At 44.7% G+C, this 22,981-nt stretch overlaps 1 protein-coding gene across 1 annotated transcript; it reads right to left on the reverse strand.

Annotated features, from left to right (window-relative positions):
- Positions 1 to 1,540: 1,540 nt before the first annotated feature.
- depdc1a (DEP domain containing 1a) lies at positions 1,541 to 12,013 on the reverse strand (the record flags this gene model as incomplete). Its single annotated transcript, XM_080506332.1, has 12 exons — positions 1,541 to 1,672; positions 2,020 to 2,223; positions 2,901 to 3,077; positions 3,949 to 4,121; positions 5,216 to 6,043; positions 6,701 to 6,838; positions 7,266 to 7,313; positions 7,447 to 7,577; positions 7,740 to 7,873; positions 10,165 to 10,309; positions 10,756 to 11,021; positions 11,966 to 12,013. The coding sequence occupies 12 exons, from the start codon at positions 12,011 to 12,013 to the stop codon at positions 1,541 to 1,543; spliced, it is 2,424 nt and encodes an 807-aa protein (XP_080362458.1).
- Between the last annotated feature and the right edge of the window lie 10,968 nt (positions 12,014 to 22,981).

Below are 22,981 nucleotides of genomic sequence, written 5' to 3' on the forward strand. Positions count from 1 at the left end.
TGTCATCGGGGGGTTCAGCCAATCATAATCAAGGTAGGCTCCTCTTCCTTTGACTCCTCCCACAATCAGGCAGCTCTGCTCTGGCACATGGCACCACGAGAGGAAGTACTTCCTCCTCTCTTCCCATAGATGGGCGTGTGTGTGGGCGGAGCCAGTCCAGCTCACACAGACACAGCAGATTTTGAATGCAGCTCCTGGGATCTGATATTCACATGGAGGGAAAATCAAGAAACGCTGCAACACAAATGCAAAAAGCCGGCAAATGTTTGCTGAAGCCACAACTATAATGGAAAAAGTCATTTTGAAAGTAGTATTAGAGTAGTATTAGAGAAGAAGTTCAAAATAATAGTGTGAAGTTTAAGTCTTTCTTCAGGAGAAAAAAGGTCAATCGTGTGATTCCTATTTAAAGGGGAAGCGACGTATATAACAGTTGAGTAGATATTTAACATTTTTAAAACACCAGTTGAAAAGTATCACTGTGATACCAGATAGTCTGAAAACTAACATAGAAAATCTGAAAGAACTTGACAGTCGTTTGTTCATGAAGCTTCATTTGTCCAATAGTTCTTCAGCCTCTATATTAAAACCAACAGCGCCATCTGGTGGAGGCAGAATATTAAGACGCTTCATGAACGACTTTATTTTCTAAAATCACGTTTCCTTGTTTTAAACCAGAACCATCCACAAGAGGGCGGCACCGCAAAACCAGTTTAAAAAAAAAATATATTGTCAGTCATGTTTTTTCTTTCTCCCCTAATAAATGTTAATAATCTTAAAAAACTTCAGACGGGATTTTATTCACATCAATACACTTTTATTTCACAGGAATTGCATAGAATGAAAAGGTAAAGACACGAGAACAATCAGATCGTCCTCAGTGAGGTCGACACAGACGTTTGTTCTGAGACAAACAAAGAACTGAACTAAAACATCAAGCAGCCTGAGAAAAAGATTTTATTTTTACATTTTCTCAAACACCCGGAATCCAATCGATTCTAATTCTGCGTTTTGAAACATCTGAAAGGACGCTGGTCTGGTTTTAAAGCCTGTGAGAACGAACGCCCAGCCTCGGTATTAAAAAGATTATTTAAAACAACAACATACGTAGAAATGACTGTTCCTGTCCCCGTCTTCACCCAGTGCAAAGAAACAGAAAATAAAACAATGTGTGGAGTGTTTTTCTTTTCAAAACCTTTATCAACTCTCCACACGAGCAAAGGGAAACGCAAGAGTGAAGATTTTTAGAAATAATAAAGAAAACATAGAAATGTAGACTCCTGGAGCGCGACAGAGTATTTGAAGTAAAGCCGAAAGTAGGAAGTTTAAATACGATAAGAAACTCTAATAAAACACAAACCAAGTCTGCTTGACGGGTCAGCAGAATAAATTAGAGATAAAATAACATTTAATAGCTCCCATTTCGACCAGTCGGCTCAAAATGTGCAGGTTCACTCACTCACTCACTCACTCACTCACTCACTCACTCACTCACTCACTCACTCGGGTAACAATGTCACAAGGCGCCCGTCTTTCCCAGAATTCAGTGCAGCCAGCGGGACGAGGTCCTCTTGAACGCGAGCAGCGGCGGTTTGATCTTTGGTCTGTTGGCGGCTTTGATCTCTTTGTCGGAGGGGAAGCGGCGCTGGTAGATGTCGGGGTACTGCTTCTGAAACTGAAGCCACACCGAGTCACAACCCCGTAACCCTCCGCCGCACCCCGTGACCCCCCCCCCCCCCCCCCCCCCCCCCCGCAGAGTTCAAGAGAACAGGAAGTACTGTTTGTATTTTCCATGTTTGATCCGTACTTGATACTCAATGGAAGTTTTCTTTCACGTGGAAATGTTTTCAAGTGAAAACAGAAAACTGTCGGACTATTTACACGGAGACAAAGTTGCTCAGGAGCTCTGAAAATGCAACTTTTTGAAATTATCCACTGGGCAACCAGGGGAAAAAAAGCAACTTTCACTCAGTTGAATAATTGTTTTGATTTGTCAAGATTTGTTTTTTTCTTCCTTCGTACCTTTTTCAGCTTCTTGTTTCGCTCCTTGTCGCTCATGTTCTGCTCGGTCAGCAGGATCTCCAGCAGCTCCTCCATGGCTTTCTGAGAAGACTCCAGCTTCTGCTGCTCGAACTCGGCGCCGCTGATCTGGCGGCAGAAGGCGTAGATCGGCACCGGGGGGCAAACCTCGTCCTCCTCGGACCGACACCCCGAGTCCACCGGGACCTGAGACCGGGAGAGGACAGACCTTACTTTTTAACTTCATGCTACACTTTCATGAAATATTACTCTTTAAAAGTTTTATGCTGGATTATTTGAAAATAAATATTAATCTTAATAGTCTTTATTGGAATGTGGAGGTGTTGTGAGATCAAAGTTCACTCATGTGAGATGAAAGAAGAGACTTTCATCTCCAGATAGATAGATAGATAGATAGATAGATAGATGGATAGATACTTCATTCATCCCCGAAGTGAAATTGTCTTGTTGCAGCAATCTGGTACATACGAATATTATAAAATACAATAGAATAGTAATAAAAGTAAGAAATAAAAATATAAAAATATGTGGGTATAAGACATAAAGTAAAACACAGAACGGAACATGGGCACTTAGAAATAAGCAGGAGATAAAAGCAAGATAAATAAATAGTAAGGTGCAGTGGCAGAGCCATTAGAAGTAGGTATTATATAACAATAATAACAATAATACAGATAACAGTGTGAAATAGTGTATAATACTCGTGTATAGTACTACATGTAGCAATAATATAACAATAACAATATGGTAGCAATAAAATAAGAACAATATATATATATCAGTAATAATAATAATAATAATACCAATGGTAATAGCGCAGATATTTTCCTAGTATTTCCCTTTTAGGAGGTAAGGCGTCGTACCTGCGCGGTGTGCAGGTACTGGATGTGGTTGGTGATGGCGCTGCGCAGGTACTCGGGCACCGACAGGATGTTGTGCTGGTGGTCGACCAGGAACGACACCAGCCTGGTGGCCAGCAGCTCGTCCAGGTCGCAGTCGTCGGCGCTGCTCAGGACGCAGCCCGAAAACGTGTGGACCATCTGGAGACGTGGAGGGGATTTATTGATGTTTATTTGTAAAGTTGGGAGCACTTTTCAAAAAAGAAATTTTCCATTTTCACTTGAAAATGTTGTCGTGTAAACGGGCCTTAAAAACTCTTATTGTATTGCTTTGTGTTTTTTTTTTTTTTTTTGAAGGCGGCCTGTTGGATCCGTCGTCTCTTTATCTTAATGAACCCGTTTACAGAACAAGTTGAATATCAACAGTCGTCCTAATAGAACAGTGTTTTTCAACCACTACCGCGGCACACTGGTGTTTCCTCCAGATCTAGTCTTATCCAATTTCACATTTTTTTCAAAAAAAAAAACATTTGCTCTCACAGCGACGGCGTGTTGCAGAGTAATCATGTATAAATACTCTTCGCCACTAGAGGGCAGCACAGAACTTTGCCGGTGAAATGTAAAGTGACAGACGTCAGTGTGGTTCATCTCCACCTCCTGCTACCATCTTGTATCAAAGTACTGTGTCAGTGACAGTGATGGAGAAGTTTTTGAAAAGGAAGAATGTGAACCAGGATCTCAGCTCTTCATCCATCAGGTCCAGGTTTCACACTGACGGAGTCACTATTAAAAAAATACTTTGTTTCTGGATTTACTTGATTCTTGTTGATAAAACTTTGATGAGAAAGACTTTATATTGTTAATAGAGGCTCCAGAGTTTCACATTTTAACATTTTCGGGTGGTGGTGGTGTTCCTTGGCTCAAAAAAGGTTGAAAAACACTGTAATAGAGAATAACCTTTAACTAAAGCGACCGCTGAACTAAACCCCATGATGAGCGACAACCGGAATCCCGCGAACCGACGAAAACGACGAGTGGGAAACTAGCAAGATGATGAAAGCGCCCTGCTCACCAGGGTGCGGGTGCCGATGACCGGGTGGAGGCGGGGCATGTCCACGTTCTGGCTGATGCGGGACATCATCCTCATGAGGAGCTGCAGCTTCCTGCGGGAGGCGGGCGGCAGCAGCAGGGTGCAGAGCTGCAGCGCCTCGACGGCCACGCGCTCACACTGAGGCTGGAGGACGCCTGCACGCACACACACGCACACGCACGCACACACACACACACACACACACACACACCCAGAGGGATGGATGATGTTCCCGGCGGCCGGTTGAGACAGACCAATGGATGAATGACTAAGTTAATGAGCTATGATGGAAGACGCTTCAGGTTTTCCAGGTCACAGACACATAAGCAGGATGAGTTTAGGTGATATTTTGATATGTTTGTATTTCAGTGCTAAATGCTAATTTACGCCCAGGACAGTGTGTGTAAACTACCTCCACACCTCATATCTGTTTAGTTTCTCCATCTTTTCTATGACATTCCTTATAGGATAAACCACAATTGTCATCTTTGAAGGTTTTGTGGGACACATGATCGTTTTCCCTTGATTTTGGTGCTAAGAAGTTACAGACAATTTAACTTTTTGAACCCTGAACAGGGAAAACCATCGTGGTTCGCTCAGTTTTTAGCGATGCTGCTGCAATTCTATGACATCACCAAGGAGACGCTACGCCCGTGAATGGACATTAGCGTATGGAAGTGCCCAGGGCAGCGCTGTGATGACACGTGTGAGGTTTCAGGCAGATCGCAGCATGTTGAGCAGAGTCTCGCATCACTTCCTGTTTCATGGCGAACCCTCAGATTTTCATTGGAGCCCATTGGCTTAATGATTAATCTGTGGTCTCTGGAAAACTTTCAGGCATAATGCAAGATGGCGGACATTTTCATGTGTCTGCAAAACGTTGTGGGTGTAGTTCTGCACGGAACAGAAGAATTAAGTGTCATAATAACAATTCCATGCATTGGAACCCCAATTTTCTCCACTACTTTTGCAACCATCTCCACAAAAGCTCTTCAGCATTGTGATCAGTTTACTAACTTGTATTTAGTTTGAACTAAGTTTGTAAAAGTTGATTTAAAACTCTGGAAAGAATCAAACTGAGGCTCACAAGCTGAAGTTTTCTTGTACTTTGTCGCCACCTTGTGGCCACTGTGTAGATTTCACTGTAGCGTTAGTGGAGGTTAGATGTTAGACGGTGTTAATCTGATCAGGCGTCAAACGGGAAGCATGCACACACACACACACACAGGTAGAAGGGGGGGGGTCTTACTGTGGTCAGACGGGGGGTGGGGGGGCTGCGAGACGGGCGCTTTGAACAGGGAAAGAGGTCGAGACGGCCGGGACACGTCCAGAGAGCTGAGGCAGCGGCGGACGACGGCGGGGGCGGGGAGCGTCCAGAGGTCAGAGGTGCTGGCGGCGGGCCGCGGCCCCCCGGGGCCCGCGCCGGAGGAGAGAGGCCGGTGGGGGGCGGAGGGGGGGCGGCGGCAGGAGGAGGAGGAGGACAGCGGGGGGAGGGCGGCGTTCACGTCGACGCAGCTCGTTGCCCGGCTCTGCCACTTGATCTCGGCGGCGTCTTCCTCCCTGGCCTCGACCACGATGTCCAGGCAGCTGGCGGCGCTGCGCGGCCGCAGGGCCCGCCGCCTCTGGGCGGCCGCCAGACCCTCGCCGGGCGCCGCCGAGATCCGACTCCTCGCTCCTCTGGCGTTGACCGGGGGCACGGCGCCGTCGACCTGGCTACCGCGAGACCGCAGGCTGTCGCTGGACAGGAAGAGCCGCTGGCGGGCGAGCGGGGCGGCGTCGTCGTCGTCGAGGACGGTCTCCAGGGAGCAGCTCCGGGCCCAAGGCCCGGCGTAGACCGGGGCGCCGAGGCTCGTGCGGCTGGCCCCCACCCCTCCCCCCCTCGACAGGATCCGAGCCCCGATCACGTCTCCCATCGGCGACTCCGCCTCGTCGCACGTCCTCTGCCGGAGCAGCGAGAGGAGGAGGCACTCCGTGGAGCGGAAGGACGCCTTGGCCGGAGGGGGCACCGAGGGGAGGTCCGGCTTCTTGCGTTTCCCGAGTCGGTGGGTGGCGGGCGCAGCAACGTACCCAGAAAACACTGAAAGCGCAGGCGGGTGGAGGGGGGAGGGGTGGGGGGGTGGTGCAGGCAGAGCGTGAGTGCAAGCAGACAGCGAAGGGGAGGGGAGAAGGTCCAGTTAGCTCAGAGACTTGGCGGCAAACACAGAGACGACGAACTCCAGAACACGAAGCGGGAGAGTCGCTAACGTCACTGTTAGCAACAGACCAAACCTGTTAGGGGCCGAAATGCACCGTTAAGAGTTTGTAGTAGAAACAGCGGGTCAACATGAACACAGACGGGTGACTCACACTCACTTTGTTCATTATTTACATGCCAACATCGGGAAAACAAAGAGCTTCCAGCTGAATGTTCAGCATAAACCGACCGGAGCAGGAATTGGTTCTTCTCAGTTTCCGTATTTTAAATCAGAAACGACAACCCAGGCCTTCATTCCCGTTAATTAAAAAAAACATGACAATATTGAGTCGGCCCCATTTAAATGTCGTCAAGGTGAAAACGCGTCGCTTTTGCAGGTTCGTCTCAGGGAATGTTTGCGTTTACGACGAGAGCGTTGAGGAAAAACCAGGCAAACGTGAGAAACACCGAAAAACGATGTAGTTAACACGCTGGTCCACTAGTGGGCACTGTTTGTTTCAATACACAGAGCACCGCTATAAGGACCGTGTCGACACCCACCCAGGACGTTGATGAACAGCTCGTACAGCTCGTAGGTGAGCAGCGGCTGCGGGAGGCTGTAGAAATAATCCGACACGCTTTTGAAGACGTCGCGCTCAAAGCCCGGGTAGGACGGCTGAGCGCTGTCGTATTTGGGCCCTGGAAACAAAAGCAGAGGTCACTGCAGCTCGTCTCGACACGCCGATCCTGAAACATGTACATGGAAAATGTCCTGTGTTAATGTTTCGTGTTAACGAAAACTAACTTTTTGATGCAAAAAAAAAAAAATTCAATTAATATTTTTTTCTTAAAATAGATTCTAAAGTTATTACTAATGTGAATTATCTGCAAGCATGTAGAGGTCAGTGGTTAACAGCTTCAGGGCCAATAGAAATATCTATTTTAAACAAAAACTGTCAAGATTAAACTTTGAATTTTGAAACCCGGACATGGAGCAATGTATGATTTTAGTATTTAATGAATTGTTCTCTATCACACCAATATAAATCAGCACCACCGCCACTAATTATTTCTATTTCTACACGGTGGTTCTTCACATGAGAGCCGGTGGAGAAGCTGAACTCACAGTTGGCCAGACTCTTCATCGCAGACAGAACCCAGTGAGGAAGATCATCTGGAGAGACGGTTCAGAAGTTCAGACTCTTATTATCCAATAAAAACGAGAACAAAACGCCCAACGTCTCGACTCGTCGTTAAGATTTGAGCCCCGTTTGGATGCGAGACGGGCGATTTGCCGGGAGACCTACTGGTCTTGTTGTCCAGGGTGACGACTCCGTGTTTGTTGACCTTGGTCATGTTGTGGATGATGTTCTGCGGGTTGACGTAATGCGGGTCTAAAACCTCGCTAAGAGAAGGAACGCCGAGAATCCTCTGGAGGCTGGAGGATAAAAAAAAAGAAAAAGACATCTGTGGGTTAATGTGGAGAACAGTTTCCTCTCTCCTGGAGTGACTTCGTTAAAGAAAGAAAAAAAAAAAATTAAATCAGATGTGCATGAAGCACAAGAGCAGGTTTTTTCTGGTTGAGTTTGTGCGTCTGTACTGGGTGAGAGTGACGTCTCTCCAGAGGTCCCGCTCGTCCTCCTCTGTCAGCCGCCGCCGCTGCACCGCCTGCTTCCCGTCGCCGTCGTCGTCGGGCCGCTGCTGCTCGCCGGACGCCGCCGGGTCCTCGTTCTCCTGGAGGAGAGGGAAACACGGCACAACGTGGCTACACTGATCCCAGACTCACATCAGGGGAAGCCAGGCAGACTTTTTGAGCTTTAGAGGTTTTATGCAGGAGGAATTGATAAAGCAGAATTATTATTTAGACGGGTGAGGCTCCAATAAGGTGACGGGGAATTGACGATGCCTTTAGGCCTCATTTACACAAAGTTTTAAAGTGTCCCTGAAATGTTTTTCAGATTTCATCTTTAGAAAGAAGAATAAATATGCTTTCGAAAGGTATATAACATTCCCAGATACAAGTCCGAATTCCGACCCTTTTAATTGACTTTACATGATGCAGCAGACGACGGTATATTTGCGGGCCATAAATGTGAGCCGCCTGAGCTAGACCGGATATGACGTACGAGGGGTTATATGTCCCAGCCAAAACAACATCAGCTGATTGAAGAATGGAGGGGTTTGGCGATACAGAAGCACCTAGGAGCGATGTTAGCGAAGATTTAAGTGACGTATCGTTGGTTTTGGACGAAGATGAAGGAGAGGAATCATCGGAGGAAGAATTAGAAGAAAATCAAGGCGTTCAACCATACATGTTTGAGCCGTGAGTACATATTGTGTGTGACCGGGTATTTACCCGTGAGTACATATTGTGTGTGACCGGGTATTTACCCGTGAGTACATATTGTGTGTGACCGGGTATTTACCCGTGTGCACATATTGTGCGTGACCGGGTATTTACCCGTGTGCACATATTGTGCGTGACCGGGTATTTACCCGTGTGCACATATTGTGCGTGACCGGATATTTACCCGTGTGCACATATTGTGTGTGACCGGGTATTTACCCTTGTGTCAGAGTGGGTGTTTTGCAAAGTTTATTGGTCTATTTGTCTTAAGTTTTAGCAGGTTTTAAAAAGACTTACTGAAGGTTGGGTTTAAAAATCCGTTAAAAAGCCGTTTAAAAATGGTGGCGACAGAACCAGGTTTCAGGATACGTTTCCTCTTCACAGCAAAACCAAGTGACTCTCGGATTGCGGGTGCTGTTTCGTAACAGTCATCTGTGAAATGTTGACTGCAGAGATAGGAGGCCTCTGTTGGTGTCCAGTTGGAGCGAGTGCGCTGCACTTGTTTTGTCCATAATCTCCTCAAAGTTTCATCTTTTGGGAATTTATGGACACTTACAGACGGACTGGGCATTTGGGAACACCCAGCCGCAACACAACGCTTAGGCATGGCTCTAAAAAACTGCTAAATAACGCGATAATGCAGAGCACATGTAAACAAGACACTACGATCAGCTGTTGTGGGCGGAAGTAAATAACCCCTCATACGTCACAGCGCAAAACTACGGCAAGTTGGGAAAACTAGGTCAGATTCACAGGGCGGGAGATTTAAAGGCATATTTAGACGTTCGGCGCTCAAGAGCAAGATAGTGGTGTGATTGTCATTGGTGTGTCATATATCATTCGAAAGGGGGAAAATAATGCTAAATACTGGTGTATTTTAATAGAATTATTTCAGGGACACTTTAAGACGACGGCACTCAGAGGTACTGAACAAACTCTTGTAAAAGCAACGGACAAGATGTTGTCCCTTGAAATGTTGTGGAAATGTCCCAAAACAGTGTCTGCATAACTTTTATTTTGACAGTCGCCGCCACAGCAATCCATCTTGGTGGTTTTATTTTGACAGTCACTGCCATAGCAATCCATCTGGTGGTTTTATTTTGACAGTCACCATCATAACAATCCAACTTGGTGGTTTTATTTTGACAGTCACCATCAAAACAATCCAACTTGGTGGTTTTATTTTGACAGTCACCGCCATAACAATCCAACTTGGTGGTTTTATTTTGACAGTCACCGCCATAGCAATCCATCTGGTGGTTTTATTTTGACAGTCACCGTCATAACAATCCAACTTGGTGGTTTTATTTTGACAGTCACCGTCATAACAATCCAACTTGGTGGTTTTATTTTGACAGTCACCGTCATAACAATCCAACTTGGTGGTTTTATTTTGACAGTCACCGTCATAACAGCGGCACCTCATGGCCCAACAGGCAAAATACACCGTTTTCAGCGTTTGTGCCATTTCCATGGAAACTGTTCCCAAACATTGCTGTGTCCACACAGCATTTCTTCTGAAACGAAGACGATGCGTTTTCACTTTGGAACGTCGTCATGGAAACCAGGCCTTCAATGACACACGGAGCCACCGATGATTCCGACACGTTCCAGTAAACGTCAGAGCACCAAGCACCTGAAGCCGAATCACCACGGGACCGACGTCGTCTCCACTCACCACATCCTCCTTCTCCTGCTTCTTGATGCCTCTGAACTTGAAGAGACCGTCTCTGTCCCTCAGGGAATGTCTCTTCTTTATGGAGTTGGAGGACGAAGACGGCGCGGGACAGGGGATGGGCTTCAGGGGAGAAGTGGACGGAAACCTGGAGAGACAAAAAACCACGACTTCCATCAGGTGTTGTGCTCATTGAAATAGGCAAATAAGTAAAGACTCCACCGGGGAGGGGAAACATGCAGTAATGTGGTCTTCATATTATGGGTTTTTTCCCCCCCACCACATGTAAACATAACTTATATTCTTATTTATTAACCCGTTCAATGCCTACACCCAATTCAACATATTTTCTTTTAAATGAATATCTAGTATCCTTTCATTTCTTATTCATTCATATATTATTACAGAGTGGAAACGCTGAGATAACTTGCATCTTGTGTTGTTTTAACAGTTTTTAATGCACTATTATACATGTACGATTGCACAGTGTCCTTGAGTGACGGGAAAGGCGTCTTCAAAATCAAATTAATTATTATTATGACTGAATTTCAATGATAACTTGGTGCTATGGAAATAAAATGTGAGCTGGAGTACCTGTAGAGCGTATTGTTGTCCTCCAGGTCCTCGCTCCCCCAGCGGCCCTTCACGTCTTCGATCACGTGGTTCTTCAGGAACTTCTTGAGCAGCTGCACCGTCTGCTGCCGCGTCACGTCGGGGCCGAAGTTGCTGTTGCTGCAGAGCAGCTGGTGCAGCCAGTCCACCGCCGCCGACGCGGTGAAGCAGGAGGAGTGGTGCCTGAAGTTCTGGCGGTGCTTCTTCAGCGGCATGCCGGCCCGAAACAGACGAGTCACCTCGTTCCACTGCAGGGAGAGAGAATCAGGTGAGGCTGACAGGCGGGAGGAGGTGCAAACTAAAAAAAACAACTGGCAACTTTCTCAATGGTTGCAAAACAGTGTTCTCCTATTGTTAATGTTTAGAGCCCATTGTTCTCGGCTGCGTGTGTGTGTGTGTGTTTTCATTACAAAAACAATAGACAGCACCAACTAGTGGCCCTACATGTTAATTACGTCGTTGTCAGCATGGCTTCCATTTACATGCAAATAGGCATTGTTTCCAAAACGCTGCCATTTAATGCGACTCAACGCTGGACACAGGAACCTTTTTTAAGTTCCTTGTGCCTCAAACCAAACGTTCCAGTCAACTTTTGGTTGAAATGCAGTTACTTGTCTGGAAAATTCCCTATATTCTTCCCTATAAAATGTTAAGTAATAAGGTTTTCCTCTGGCGATTTGACTATGTTATCAATTAGACAAACAGTAATTACGAAAATCAAATGTTATGGTTCTTCTAATTAGTTTAAAATGTATAGACGGACGTGATTATAGGGGATTAAAATGGAGGATTAACAAAACAGTCGCAGTTTATTAGCATTACAAAGAGTGTTTACAATCATAGCATTAACTGTGACTGATTTATTCCCGTTTCATTTCATTTAGTAAATGTATGTATTGGAGGTTGTATTCGTCTGTGTTTTTAATTCACATTTACGAGTTTAAGGAGCTTTTCGACCAAGATGCGTCTGTAGTGTTTTGGGCTTGTTTTTAAATGGGAGCCATAAAGAAGTAAGTTCACATCACAGGCGGATATAAAACAATAACACGCGCGGTTCTGTAAAACTTTAGTATTGCCGTGCCTCTCGTCTGGGAAAACTTCAACTTTGAAGCAACGTCGCGTAGAAGAAGTTATTTCTTCTCTCTAGCTGTTAGCAGTTAGCTTTTAGCTTCCAGCGAGCTCGTGAACTTACCAGCTTCGTGGCTCGGTACGGACCCGGCGTGATGACATGGGAACTCATATCCGCAGCAGAGTCTTCACTTCACGCGATGAGGGCGGAGGAGAGAACATTTATAAACCGAGAGCGAGAGAGAGGGAGAGAGAGGGAGAGCCCTGAAGACCGGAGTAACATCCACTACGACCGCCGGAGAGCAGTTCCAACAGAGCCCGTCTGAGAGCGACGGTCAACACCGCTGCGTTCAAACTTACGAGCCACGGTCTTCTGGGCGCTGATTGGACGAGAGTCTGATCACGTGATTCCTACGTCAGAGGGCCCAAAGGAGGTGGGAGGAGGATCGAAAACTATTTAAAAACTATTTCAAAGTAAACAAAAACATGAAAAAAACAACAAACAATGAAATCCAATAAAAAATAATACATAAATACGGAAACGTACAGAAAAACAATAAATACATACAGTCATACATACGATTCAAAATAATTGAATTGTCATATGTACAGATAAAAAGAAATGAAAATTTTACTTTGCTTGTTCTGTGCCTGTTGTAATGTGTCTGCTCATATTAAAACTGTAAATGTTAGTTGTTCTTGCACACGAGTGTACTCTTTGAAAAAGACGCACCATGATCAAAGAATAGAAAGTAAAGCATGTTTCCAGGCGATCGTCGGTTCAGGAGATGGAACTCTTCACATCACAGTTCAGGATTCAGTCCTGCGGTGTTCAATGACACACAGGCACACGATTAACATTTCTTAGCAGGCACCCTATGGAGGAGTGAGAGAAAAGGCACAATGATGCTGTGGGGGTCAAACAGGGACAATGGAGCTTAGGAGGGGGCATGTTGATGACTTTAATCACATGCTGATGTCCTCCAATACTACCCTAACTACTGGTATGTATGAGGCAATTGAACTTTAATCCCCAGAGTATCAGCATTCATTTGAAATAATTGAATCAATTGGCACCAGGATGACACATCATGAGCCTTTGTCAATATCCACACCAGCCTGAATTATCTTTTTTCTCCCTGTCGTCCAATGCGCTGTAAACACTTTTGCTCTCATCTTGGTTCTTAATAGTTAATATTTTATCCTTCCTTTACAACATTGTATTTTACCCGTGTGTTTATTGCTGCAACAGAGGTAATTACGTTTCACTGCTGTTGACACAGACTTTTAACATTGCTTCCCGAGTGAGTGACTATTCTCAAAACCTGTGTGTGTGTGTGTGTGTGTGTGTGTGTGTGTGTGTTTGTGAAAGCTGAGTGATTTTAATATGAAGAGAGAGCTGCACACGCTAAATATTCTTTACAAGCATTTTATTTTACTCTTAAAAAGATTACAATTGTGCTTGATGGTGTTTACATAAAAAAAAACAACAACAACAAAGCATCCATGTATAAAAAAAAAGGAAAAATAAATAAAATAAAAAAATAAGTAAAGCGCCCCCTGCAGTTTGCACTGCTAAAAGGCCTCATAAAAGTGCGGTGCAAAAATAACAAAAGGCAAATATAAATGCGTTCACGAAGAAATGACGTTTGGAAATGTTTATCGCTCTGAGGTAAACGCGCCCGCGACGCTCCTTGGTTCTCGCGGCGTGAGGGTGAAGGTGGGATCTGCCGGATCAGAGTGGGCTGGAGGACAGGTTGGCTGCAGCGGCACTCCCGGTCAGGTTGTGGAGGTCCAGCTCCTGGCGCTGGGCGGACAGGTGCAGGTAGCGGGCCACGTCCGCGCAGGTCTGCAGGACGTCGTAGGTCACGGCGAACAGGAAGTAGGTCGGCAGCAGCCAGCTGAGGCTGAACACGAAGTCGCCGACCGGCAGAGGGATGGCGAGGTGTCTGGGAAAAAAAGGAGACGGACCGGACAGCAGTGTTGATAAATCACGGCGTCAGACATTAAAACGTCTCTGAGCCCCCTGGACGGTGGCGGCGTCTCACTGGAATCGGTCCTCTCTGCATTCCCGCAGCATGATGAAGATGAACAGGCCCACCTCGGTGTTCAGGGAGAACGACACCACCTTGTCCAGCATGACGATGAAACCCTGAAGAAGAGGGACATCGCGGTGTGACTGGTCTGTACAGTTCATCCTCGTGTGCTCAGAAAGCTGAGGTCACATGACATTTTAAGGCTAAGGTCTGATCTGCTCATGGGTAAACGTCTGAATTCGTCCCTCCTATCTCCTTTTCCTTAGCCTGCCGGATGATGTCATAGGAAATGTGCTAGGAGGCTTCCTTAAAGGAGTTAAGGAAAGGTGATTGTTGTTGTTACAGTCAGAAAACACTTCCACTAGGTGGCGTGATGATAATCAGACGACGGCAAAAAGTTAGCAACGCCTGTCGTGGTGAAAAAGACGACAAACTTCTGAAAGTGGACTCACTAAACCTGTTTCGTGTGTGTGTGTGTGTGTGTGTGTGTGTGCGTGTGTGTGTGTGTGTGTTTACCCTTGGGTCACACATTGACACAACAAAGATGACGCAGAATCCGAACAGTGACCCAAACCCTTTGGCCAAACTGGAAGAAAAGACAAAGGGTCCAAATGAATGAAGACGTCCGATCACAGATTCTCTTCTAGAGTTTACATGATGATAAAAGCAGAAATGTGCAAAGTGATTCAATAAAATAATTTAAAAAAAAAAACCTGCACGAAGACCGACTGATGATTTGAAATAGTTTTACTCTAAAGCCCAGGTACTTTACTTTGTAGGGTAGGCCGCTGATGCTCGTCGCTTTAATAAGTCGGAAGCGTTACAGCACCGCCTATAGGCCTGGCATGTGTACTACATCGTTTTGAGTTGACTTTTTAACAACGACGGGGAATAATATTTAATTAAACTTCTGAACTATCGCTGTTATTAGTACACGTACATGTTATCCTCTCTCTCTCACACACAGAATGATAGTTTTGTTATTTGACCTTCGCCAGCGGTGGCAGTTCTCATCAGCGGCCAGCAGGGGGCAGCCAATCAAAATGTTCTAGTTTCAGGTCTCATGTCTTGCTAATAGAGAAAGCAGATTCAGTCTGTGGGCCCGTCAAGTCGGTACCATGACGTGAAAATACATGCAAAGCCGTGTCTTTATGAAGACAGCGAGTGTTATTAGAGCTGGTTGAACGTTTAGCAGCTCCTTCATTGTCGCGCCCGGATCTCCAGCTGCGGCGGGAAGTTCGGGGCGGAATTTCCCTCTGGGATTAGGAACGTAATCCTCTTCCATCATTCTATTCTGTTCTAAAGCAAGTTGTCTTTACCTCCGCGGGCTTGACGCCCTTCACGTCCCGTCCTTGCGTCTAATTGTTTTTTAGGGGAAAGACAAGAGCGGCGAGTCGCTCCCAGTGGTGCGATCAGCATTAGTGTGTGAGTGTAAACGTGAAGCATTTATCCCAGTAAGTGGGATAAATTACTTTTTTTTTTTTTTTTTTTTCTTCTCTTCTGAGTGTGATGTGGGACTTTGTCACCTTCTGGCGGGGCAGATGTGCAGTTTGTCGTTCAGGTTTCTCTCCCAGACGTTGGACAGCCGCTCCAGCCGGCAGCTCCAGGCGGCGCCGACCAGCCCGTCCACTGAAACGCCATCAAGCTTCTTTACAGTTTCATCAATTCGTTTGTTTGGAGAGACGGCGGCTGCACATTGTGTCATTCATTGTGTGAATGAGCCAGAGTTGGGAATTTGGGAAGACATGAGTGGAAGGTTAAAAAAACCCAAAGCGCAATACCTTCGCCAACGCCACATTTGTTACCGTGGCAACCGGTGGGTCACGAGGTTATTTGGTGCACCACACCACACCTTCATGGCCGTTTGAATTGCTTCGTGTTCTAATGACTTTTTCACACACATTTGACCATTTCCGCATGGACACCCCCCCCTCCCCTCCCCCAACCCCCCACCCTTCTTACCGGTGTGCTTCATGGCGGACCCCATCACCAGGAAGGACACGGTGACGCTGATGGCGATGAACACCTGGATGAGCTGCGCCACCCAGGAGTACGACTTGTACCGCTGCTGGATGATCTGACACGGCGGCGGATATTTAGAAACAAGACATGAAAAAAAAAAAAAAAAAGTCTGTTGTTGCACCTCTGCAACGTCACTTTTGAAAACCGAAAGTTGTTAAACGTCCGGAAAGAACGTCCATAAAGAGCTCAAGTACACTTAATATTTAGGGCCAATCCCAATTCTACCCCTTACCCCTTCAGCAGTAGCGCTGCCGTCTGCCGAATGGAGCTTCCGTGTGTATTTGTTTGGTAGAGACCGTGTTTATAACATTTTATTATTACACTGTAGAGTTCCAAAGTCTTCTAATATGGGTGTTTTGAAAACAGGGACCCCCGAGCAAACAAGGAAGCTCCTCCGCTTTCACATGGTGAATGAGGAAATATTTCTGAAGTCCAAATACGGCGCCAAAACTGAAGTAATCCACGTCTCCGTCTATTTCTTCCCCTTGATGTAGAAACAAAGCAGCCAAGCTGCTGCAACACGATAAATTTGGGACGGCAGGACGACGCTCCTGCTGGAAAATCAACAAACGTATTATGACGTCATAACTGTGAAACGGAGCGAGGGGGGCGGGGCTGAGCAAAGGGAGAGGGGTGTCCCAAATCTAAGGGCTGAAACTGCCTTGGCCCTCGTTTTGGAGGGGAAGGCGGAGGCGGAGGGCTAAGGGGTAGGGGTAGGGGTACAAAATTGAATTGGGATGGGGCCTTGGTTTGCATTGATCACGACAAATCAAAGCTCCTCCGCCCGGACGCGCCGCCGTCGATACAAGTTAAAATAAAAGTCCTCCTTAAAGACGTCTTGCTACTGGTGCAGAACGTGAAAAGTAGAACTTTGAGACAAGAGCAACAAAAGTTTACGGCGATAATTTGTGTTTGATATGAAATCCTGCTTCGTCACTTTGAGTCACACGGCGTGAAAATGTGTCATGGAAGGAGGCGCCGTCGCACCAGAAGCAACATCAAGCCTCGGAAGGAATCGTTTGATAAACGTGAACAACTTCAAGTGACTTTATTTAATTACTGAAAGAACCCACAACTCAGGGGGAAGAGAAATATTGTGCACACACACACGCACACACACACACACACAAGCTAAAAGAGATTACTACAATAAAGAAGAAAACTTCCTCATACCTTAATATCTCAAACCTGATATTGAACCTCAGACTTATCTCGCCGTCCTGAGAATATTTAGAGGTAAACAAGCTTTTTCCTTGCGGGGGAAAATCCTGACTGCCGGAAAATATCTGATATTTACGAGACCTCAAGACAAGAATCGATACCGCAGCTTGACTTCAACCAGTTTAAAAAAAAAAAAAAAAAAAAAAAAAAATGCTAACAGAAATACATAAGGTGGAAAACAGGAGGAACAAGGGTGCATCCAAATAGTCCCTCCTATCTCCTTTCCTATCCACCTTTCCTTAACCCCGTGGATGATGTCATGAGGTTAAGGAAAGGTATTGAGAGGCCTCCTATGGGAGTTAGAAAAAGGTGTTAGGAGGCTTCCGAAAGGAGTTAAGGAAAGATGCTAGGAGGTTCTAAAGGAAGCATCAGTGTTTCCTAGGCTGAAGGAGGTTCTAAAGGAAGCATTGAGCCTCCTATCCTTAGCTTAATGAGAATTAATAAATTAACTATCATGGCGGCCCCTTAAACACTTCCTGGGGTTAAGGAGAACTGGATAGGAAAGGAGGTAGGAGGGACTGTTAGGAGATAGGAGGGACTGCTAGGAGATAAGAGGGACTATTAGGATGTAGGAGGGAATGTTAGGAGATAGGAGGGACTGCTAGGAGATAGAAGGGACTACTAGGAGATAGGAGGGACTGCTAGGAGATATGAGAGACAGTTAGGAGATAGGAGGCACTGTTAGGAGGTAGGAGGGACTGTTAGGAGATAGGAGGGACTGTTAGGAGGTAGGAGGGACTATTAGGAGATAGGAGGGACTGTTAGCAGATAGGAGGGACTGTTAGGAGACAGGAGGGATTGTTTGGAGACAGGAGGGACTGTTAGGAGGTAGGAGGGACTGTTAGGAGATATGAGGGACTGTTAGGAGACAGGAGGGACTGATAGGAGATAGGAGGGACTGTTTGGACCCAGAGTCTCACCTTGGTCAGGGGAATGGTTGCGATCTCTCCTGCCCTCTCAGCCCTGTGGGAGAAACAAACAGTGAGTTCATCACCCTGTCGACAAACTTGAAATGTTTAGATGTTTGTGAAGAAAAGCAAAAGCAGTCAGTTTTAATGTGAAAATAACACAATGTCCTGTATTCAATACGTTACAGTGGCTGAAATTCCATTTTATTTGACCAAAAACTCCCTTTTAACAGGTAAAAACCTGCAGGACCAGACTTATTATACGTATTCCTGCTGAATTGATGGATGAATAACTGTTTTCCATCCATTTTCGTTTTGTCGTCTTTAACAACTGTTAAACTGGCCCAACGTTGGCGCTGTAAACTGCTGAGCCTACAAACACTGACCACACATTCTACTGGAACATTCCGTTTATCACGACGCGGCCGTGCACTAATTCTTCCGCTCAGGTTTGGTCTCAGACTAAATTTATCTTTGCTACTCTTTATGTTTCTAACAGTATTCACCATTTATTAAAAAAAACAAAAAAAACAACCCTCCTTTAAATGAATTAATCTTCATTAAGAGTTGTGGAAGTGGAGCCTGGCTCAACGTTCTCCTGGGGAGAAAACACCAATCCTTCACACGGGGAAAATATTGCCCTAAATATTAAATGAGCCACAAATGGAAGTAAAACATACGGCACAGTTTCTTTTTTCAAGTAATTCTGGTCATTTGTCTGCTGCTGTGAGAGGTTGCAGGTCTCATTAGTCGTTCTGTACAACTACATTGTAGTATTATATATTAATATATTAAAAATATAAAATTTTTTGAACCTTTTTTCCCCAGTTTTTAGCAAATCGAGCTATCCTGACCCGTTTTAACTTATTTAGCTGTTTTAATCCCGGAGATGAGACCAGTTTTGAAAATGAGTGTGAAATGCACATACATCAAATATGAAAACAAAAATATTTATTTGCAAAAAATATTCTGACAGCTTCAGGGAGCTGTGGGCTGCAGACCTCTGGTATTTGTACTAATATACATCTAATAAGAATAAGGACTCAGTCGTGTCACAGGCAGGATATTAGAAGGATTTTCAACTGTAAATGATGAGAAATTAGATTTTTTTTGGGGGGGGGGTTTGATGTTTAACTATACTTGTAATTAAACAACTATTATAATACACACTTTTCAGCTGTGAGTACGTCAATGAGTTATATATTATCTACACTACGAGGACTACTGATAATAATAATAATAACTCCGGTGTTTCTCATGTGGATGATTGAGGACACTTTCCCTCGTCTGATGTTCCTTCCTGTTCCCTGTCATTCCGCAGAAGCTGCTTCACAGGTTATTTTTAGACCCCGGGTTGTGATATGCAGAGTCACAGCAGGGGAGGATGAGGAAGATGAAATTAATTTAAAGAGGAGGCACCAGAAAAAGGCGGCATGCTGAGAGCATCCTTAATGGTGTCATGTCGCCAAAGCTAATAAGCCTGGAGGCTTTCAGTGCGAGCTTGAAATAAATAAATAATAATAATAAAAAAAAGCAAATGTAGCGGGGAAAGGGAAGAAAAAGGAAAAAGGAAAAACACCAGCGGACCATCGATGAAGGAAACTCATCACGTCTCATGAGTGACGGGAATGTTGAGAGACGCTGATGGAGATTATTTTATATCAGCTGTGTTTCCAGACCGAGCCGCGGCTGCTGGTTGTTGGTTTTAGCTAGTTTTGGCTGCTTTCAGGTGATTTTAGCAGGTTTTAGCTGTTTCTTGTGGTTTTAGGTGGTTATAGTTGTTTTTTTAGTTTTTTTTTAGCTGGTTTTATCTCGTTTTAGGTGGTCATATTAGGGTTTTAGCTGGTTTTATCTCGTTTTAGGTGGTCATATTAGGGTTTTTGGTGGTTTTATCTGGTAACTTTATCCTCTGTAAATAATTCGATTACGGTTTAAAAGCGATTCATTGTGCAGCCTTATATTGTGGTCAGTGTCAAAATAAAAGTACCAAGTCCCAGGAGAATACGGACGACACTCTTAACAGTCGAACGTTGTTCTATTGTCTCTACTGAGCATGTGCAGAAGAATGCAATTGATTACGTTAAATGTACATTTCCATATCGTGACAAAAATACCCCCTCTGACCTTTGACCCCCCCCCCCCAATCGCTAACCAGGGTAGTGACATCACAGCGATATGTGGACATATCAGAGGACTGACCACGTTACGACAAAAAATGCGTTTTTGACCTTTGACCTTTGACCCAATCGCTTTCAAAATGCAATGGAAGCATCCTTGGATAGGGGAAAATCCTCTGTGAAAATGATGGTGAATTGTTTTTGCAAAACGTTAGGAAAAATAAATACAAACCAATCAATCAATCTCAAGATTGAAAAATATATCAAAGCAGTTTTCCTCATATATGTCCTCTCATGTGCGGTTTGAGATGATCCCCTTCATGCAGACAGAGACGTTTAAACGGCTGACGCGGCATCTATTAATGGACGCATCATTAGAAGAACAAAATTATATAAACCAGCGGCTTGCTTGAGGGGAAATGTCTGAATTTTATGAGGCATTTTAGGAAAATAATTGTGCTAATGTGGCAATGACATGGACGGATTCACCGTTTCATACGAGGCACAGCTTGATATTATTAATGTATAAACTATATGTTTTGTTATAGATATGATTCAGGAAGCAGGGTAAGTATAAAATGTGGTTATTTAATATTTGGATGAGATAAGTGATTCTTCTTCATACATGTTCTCAAACACGTTGAATAAGACTTCCTCTTTGCACGTGTCGGTTTTTGTACGTTTTGAAATATCCGGAATGAATCAATGATTAAAAAAGGTGGGTTTTTTTTTCTCCCCCTTCTCTGGTTTTGCTTGAAAATCGATTTTCATGACGTTTCAGTATCATTAGAGTAATCCACATTTACTCGAGTAAACACGCTTGAATAAGTGTTTTCTATTGGTCTGTTCTTCTGCAGGGGTTTTTAAACCTTTGGCTCTTTGACCCTCTGGAGTTTCTGATCTTCACATGCAGCCGTCCTCGGCTTTACTGTCGTTCTTACAAGGGCTTCAAAAGCATTTTGTCCCAGAGGACCAGGATTTCAGGCCTCAGAAACAACCAAAACAAATCCTGTGCGAGTGTGTGTGACACTCCAGCAGGGGGCAGTAGAGCTCTTCCGAAGTGCAGCAGAGGCTGTCAGCCATGTGGGTCACGGGAGTTCTGATTTTCTCCCTTTCTTTCTATCTTCTCCTTATTTTCTCAGAGGCGAACAATGCAACGGTGATAGGTAAGGGACGATAGAATCAACGCAGAAAATAAAAATGAACGCCGAGCAATCAGACTGAAAAATGCTTGTCCTGCGAATCAGCGTAATGAAAGAGGATTTGATGGAAAGGGAAGGCCCGAGCCCCGCAGCGATTACCATTCAAAGATGCTTTGAAATAATTACACGTGGGCTACAAGAGTGGTTAATTGTGCACATTCAGACTGTTCTGTGCTGATGTGTAACACCCCCAACCCCCCCCGTCCCCCTTCCCCCGCCGCCGCCGCGTCGAGGGAACAGCCGCAAACCAAAAAAAAGCCAAGTCACTGTCGTCGCAAATTGAAACGTGTGAGAATGGCGTCGGCTTCGCACCTGACAGAATATGAAAAGCGCGAGCTCACGTCGGTGTTATTAGAGCAGTCAGTTTAATAAATATCAAGATGGAGCAGATAAGGATAATATTTAGACAAAGACGACCTTGTTTATGAGTTGATGGATTGTATCTTCGCGACATTTATGCTCTGTTAATAATGTGTTTGTGTCTTCATGTGGAGATAACGCAGAGCCGTTTTTTATATCCGTCGCCGTGCAGTGATACTGATTACAGTTACTTTACGGTCCCCCGCTGTGACGGCAGCTTCTCATCAGCATTATGGAGGAACTTTGAAATCAACAGAATAAATGCAGGATACTCTCTCTTTAAAATGCACTGATACACTGACTGGACTGAATGTGTTTGTTGGTATGGATGAAAACTATAACATTTCTTATAATATAAAAACATGAGATATATATATATATATATATACATGCCTGAATTGGTATTTTGATGAATTGACGATCACATTTATCTATTTAAATCCAATTTGAATAAATTAATGACACATCAAGCAATCGTTTATTGGAGTATATATTCATGTGTTTGTATTGTATTATTCATTTCATTTAAGCATATTTAGTCCTACATAAAATTACAATATGTTCATGTTGTAATGCATGCTGAATATTTGACAAGCTAAAACTCAGCAGTGGAACAAATGAACTTTTAACAGATCTACATGCAGCCCAGGTGAGCGGACGTGACGTAGTGCGCAATGCATCCTGGGTAGTACACAAACAGAGCTAACGTCGCGTGAATCAGAAGAATTAGACGAAGATACGAAAGATACGAAGAGACGAAATAAATTAAAAATAAATGACTAAAAGACGTGGAGTAGTGAAGAAGAAGTAGTGAGGAAGACTCTCATTGATATCTGATCTGAAGACTTTATATCGCGGTTGTTTGTGGCTACCCATTAGCCGCGAGCTAACTAGCCTAGCCACCACGGGCTAAAGAGGCGGGACTTCCTCTTTCGGTTCGGACCAATCAATGAGCCGTGTTTCTTACTTTACTTCCTCCCTGGTCGGTGTTTGTTTCAGACGACAGCGCCCCCTACCGGGAAGCTGGTGTAACTGCATGCCGTTTTCCAGAAGGTTTGATCTCTAAAGCGAATATAAATGCCTCCTGAACCAAAAGGCCCCCCCGAGACCCCCGATCGCTACGTCAGTTAATTTGGAATCACAGTCACTTTTATTTTCTTCATTCAACAATTTGTTGTTGGAGCCCAAAAGCCCCTTGGTGACTTTATTCTGAATTCTCTATCAATTACATGGAAACACGACAGCAGCATTTTCTTTTTTTTCTTTCTCCTGTT

This window comes from Blennius ocellaris (assembly GCF_963422515.1).
Source record: "Blennius ocellaris genome assembly, chromosome: 12".
NCBI lineage: Eukaryota > Metazoa > Chordata > Actinopteri > Blenniiformes > Blenniidae > Blennius > Blennius ocellaris.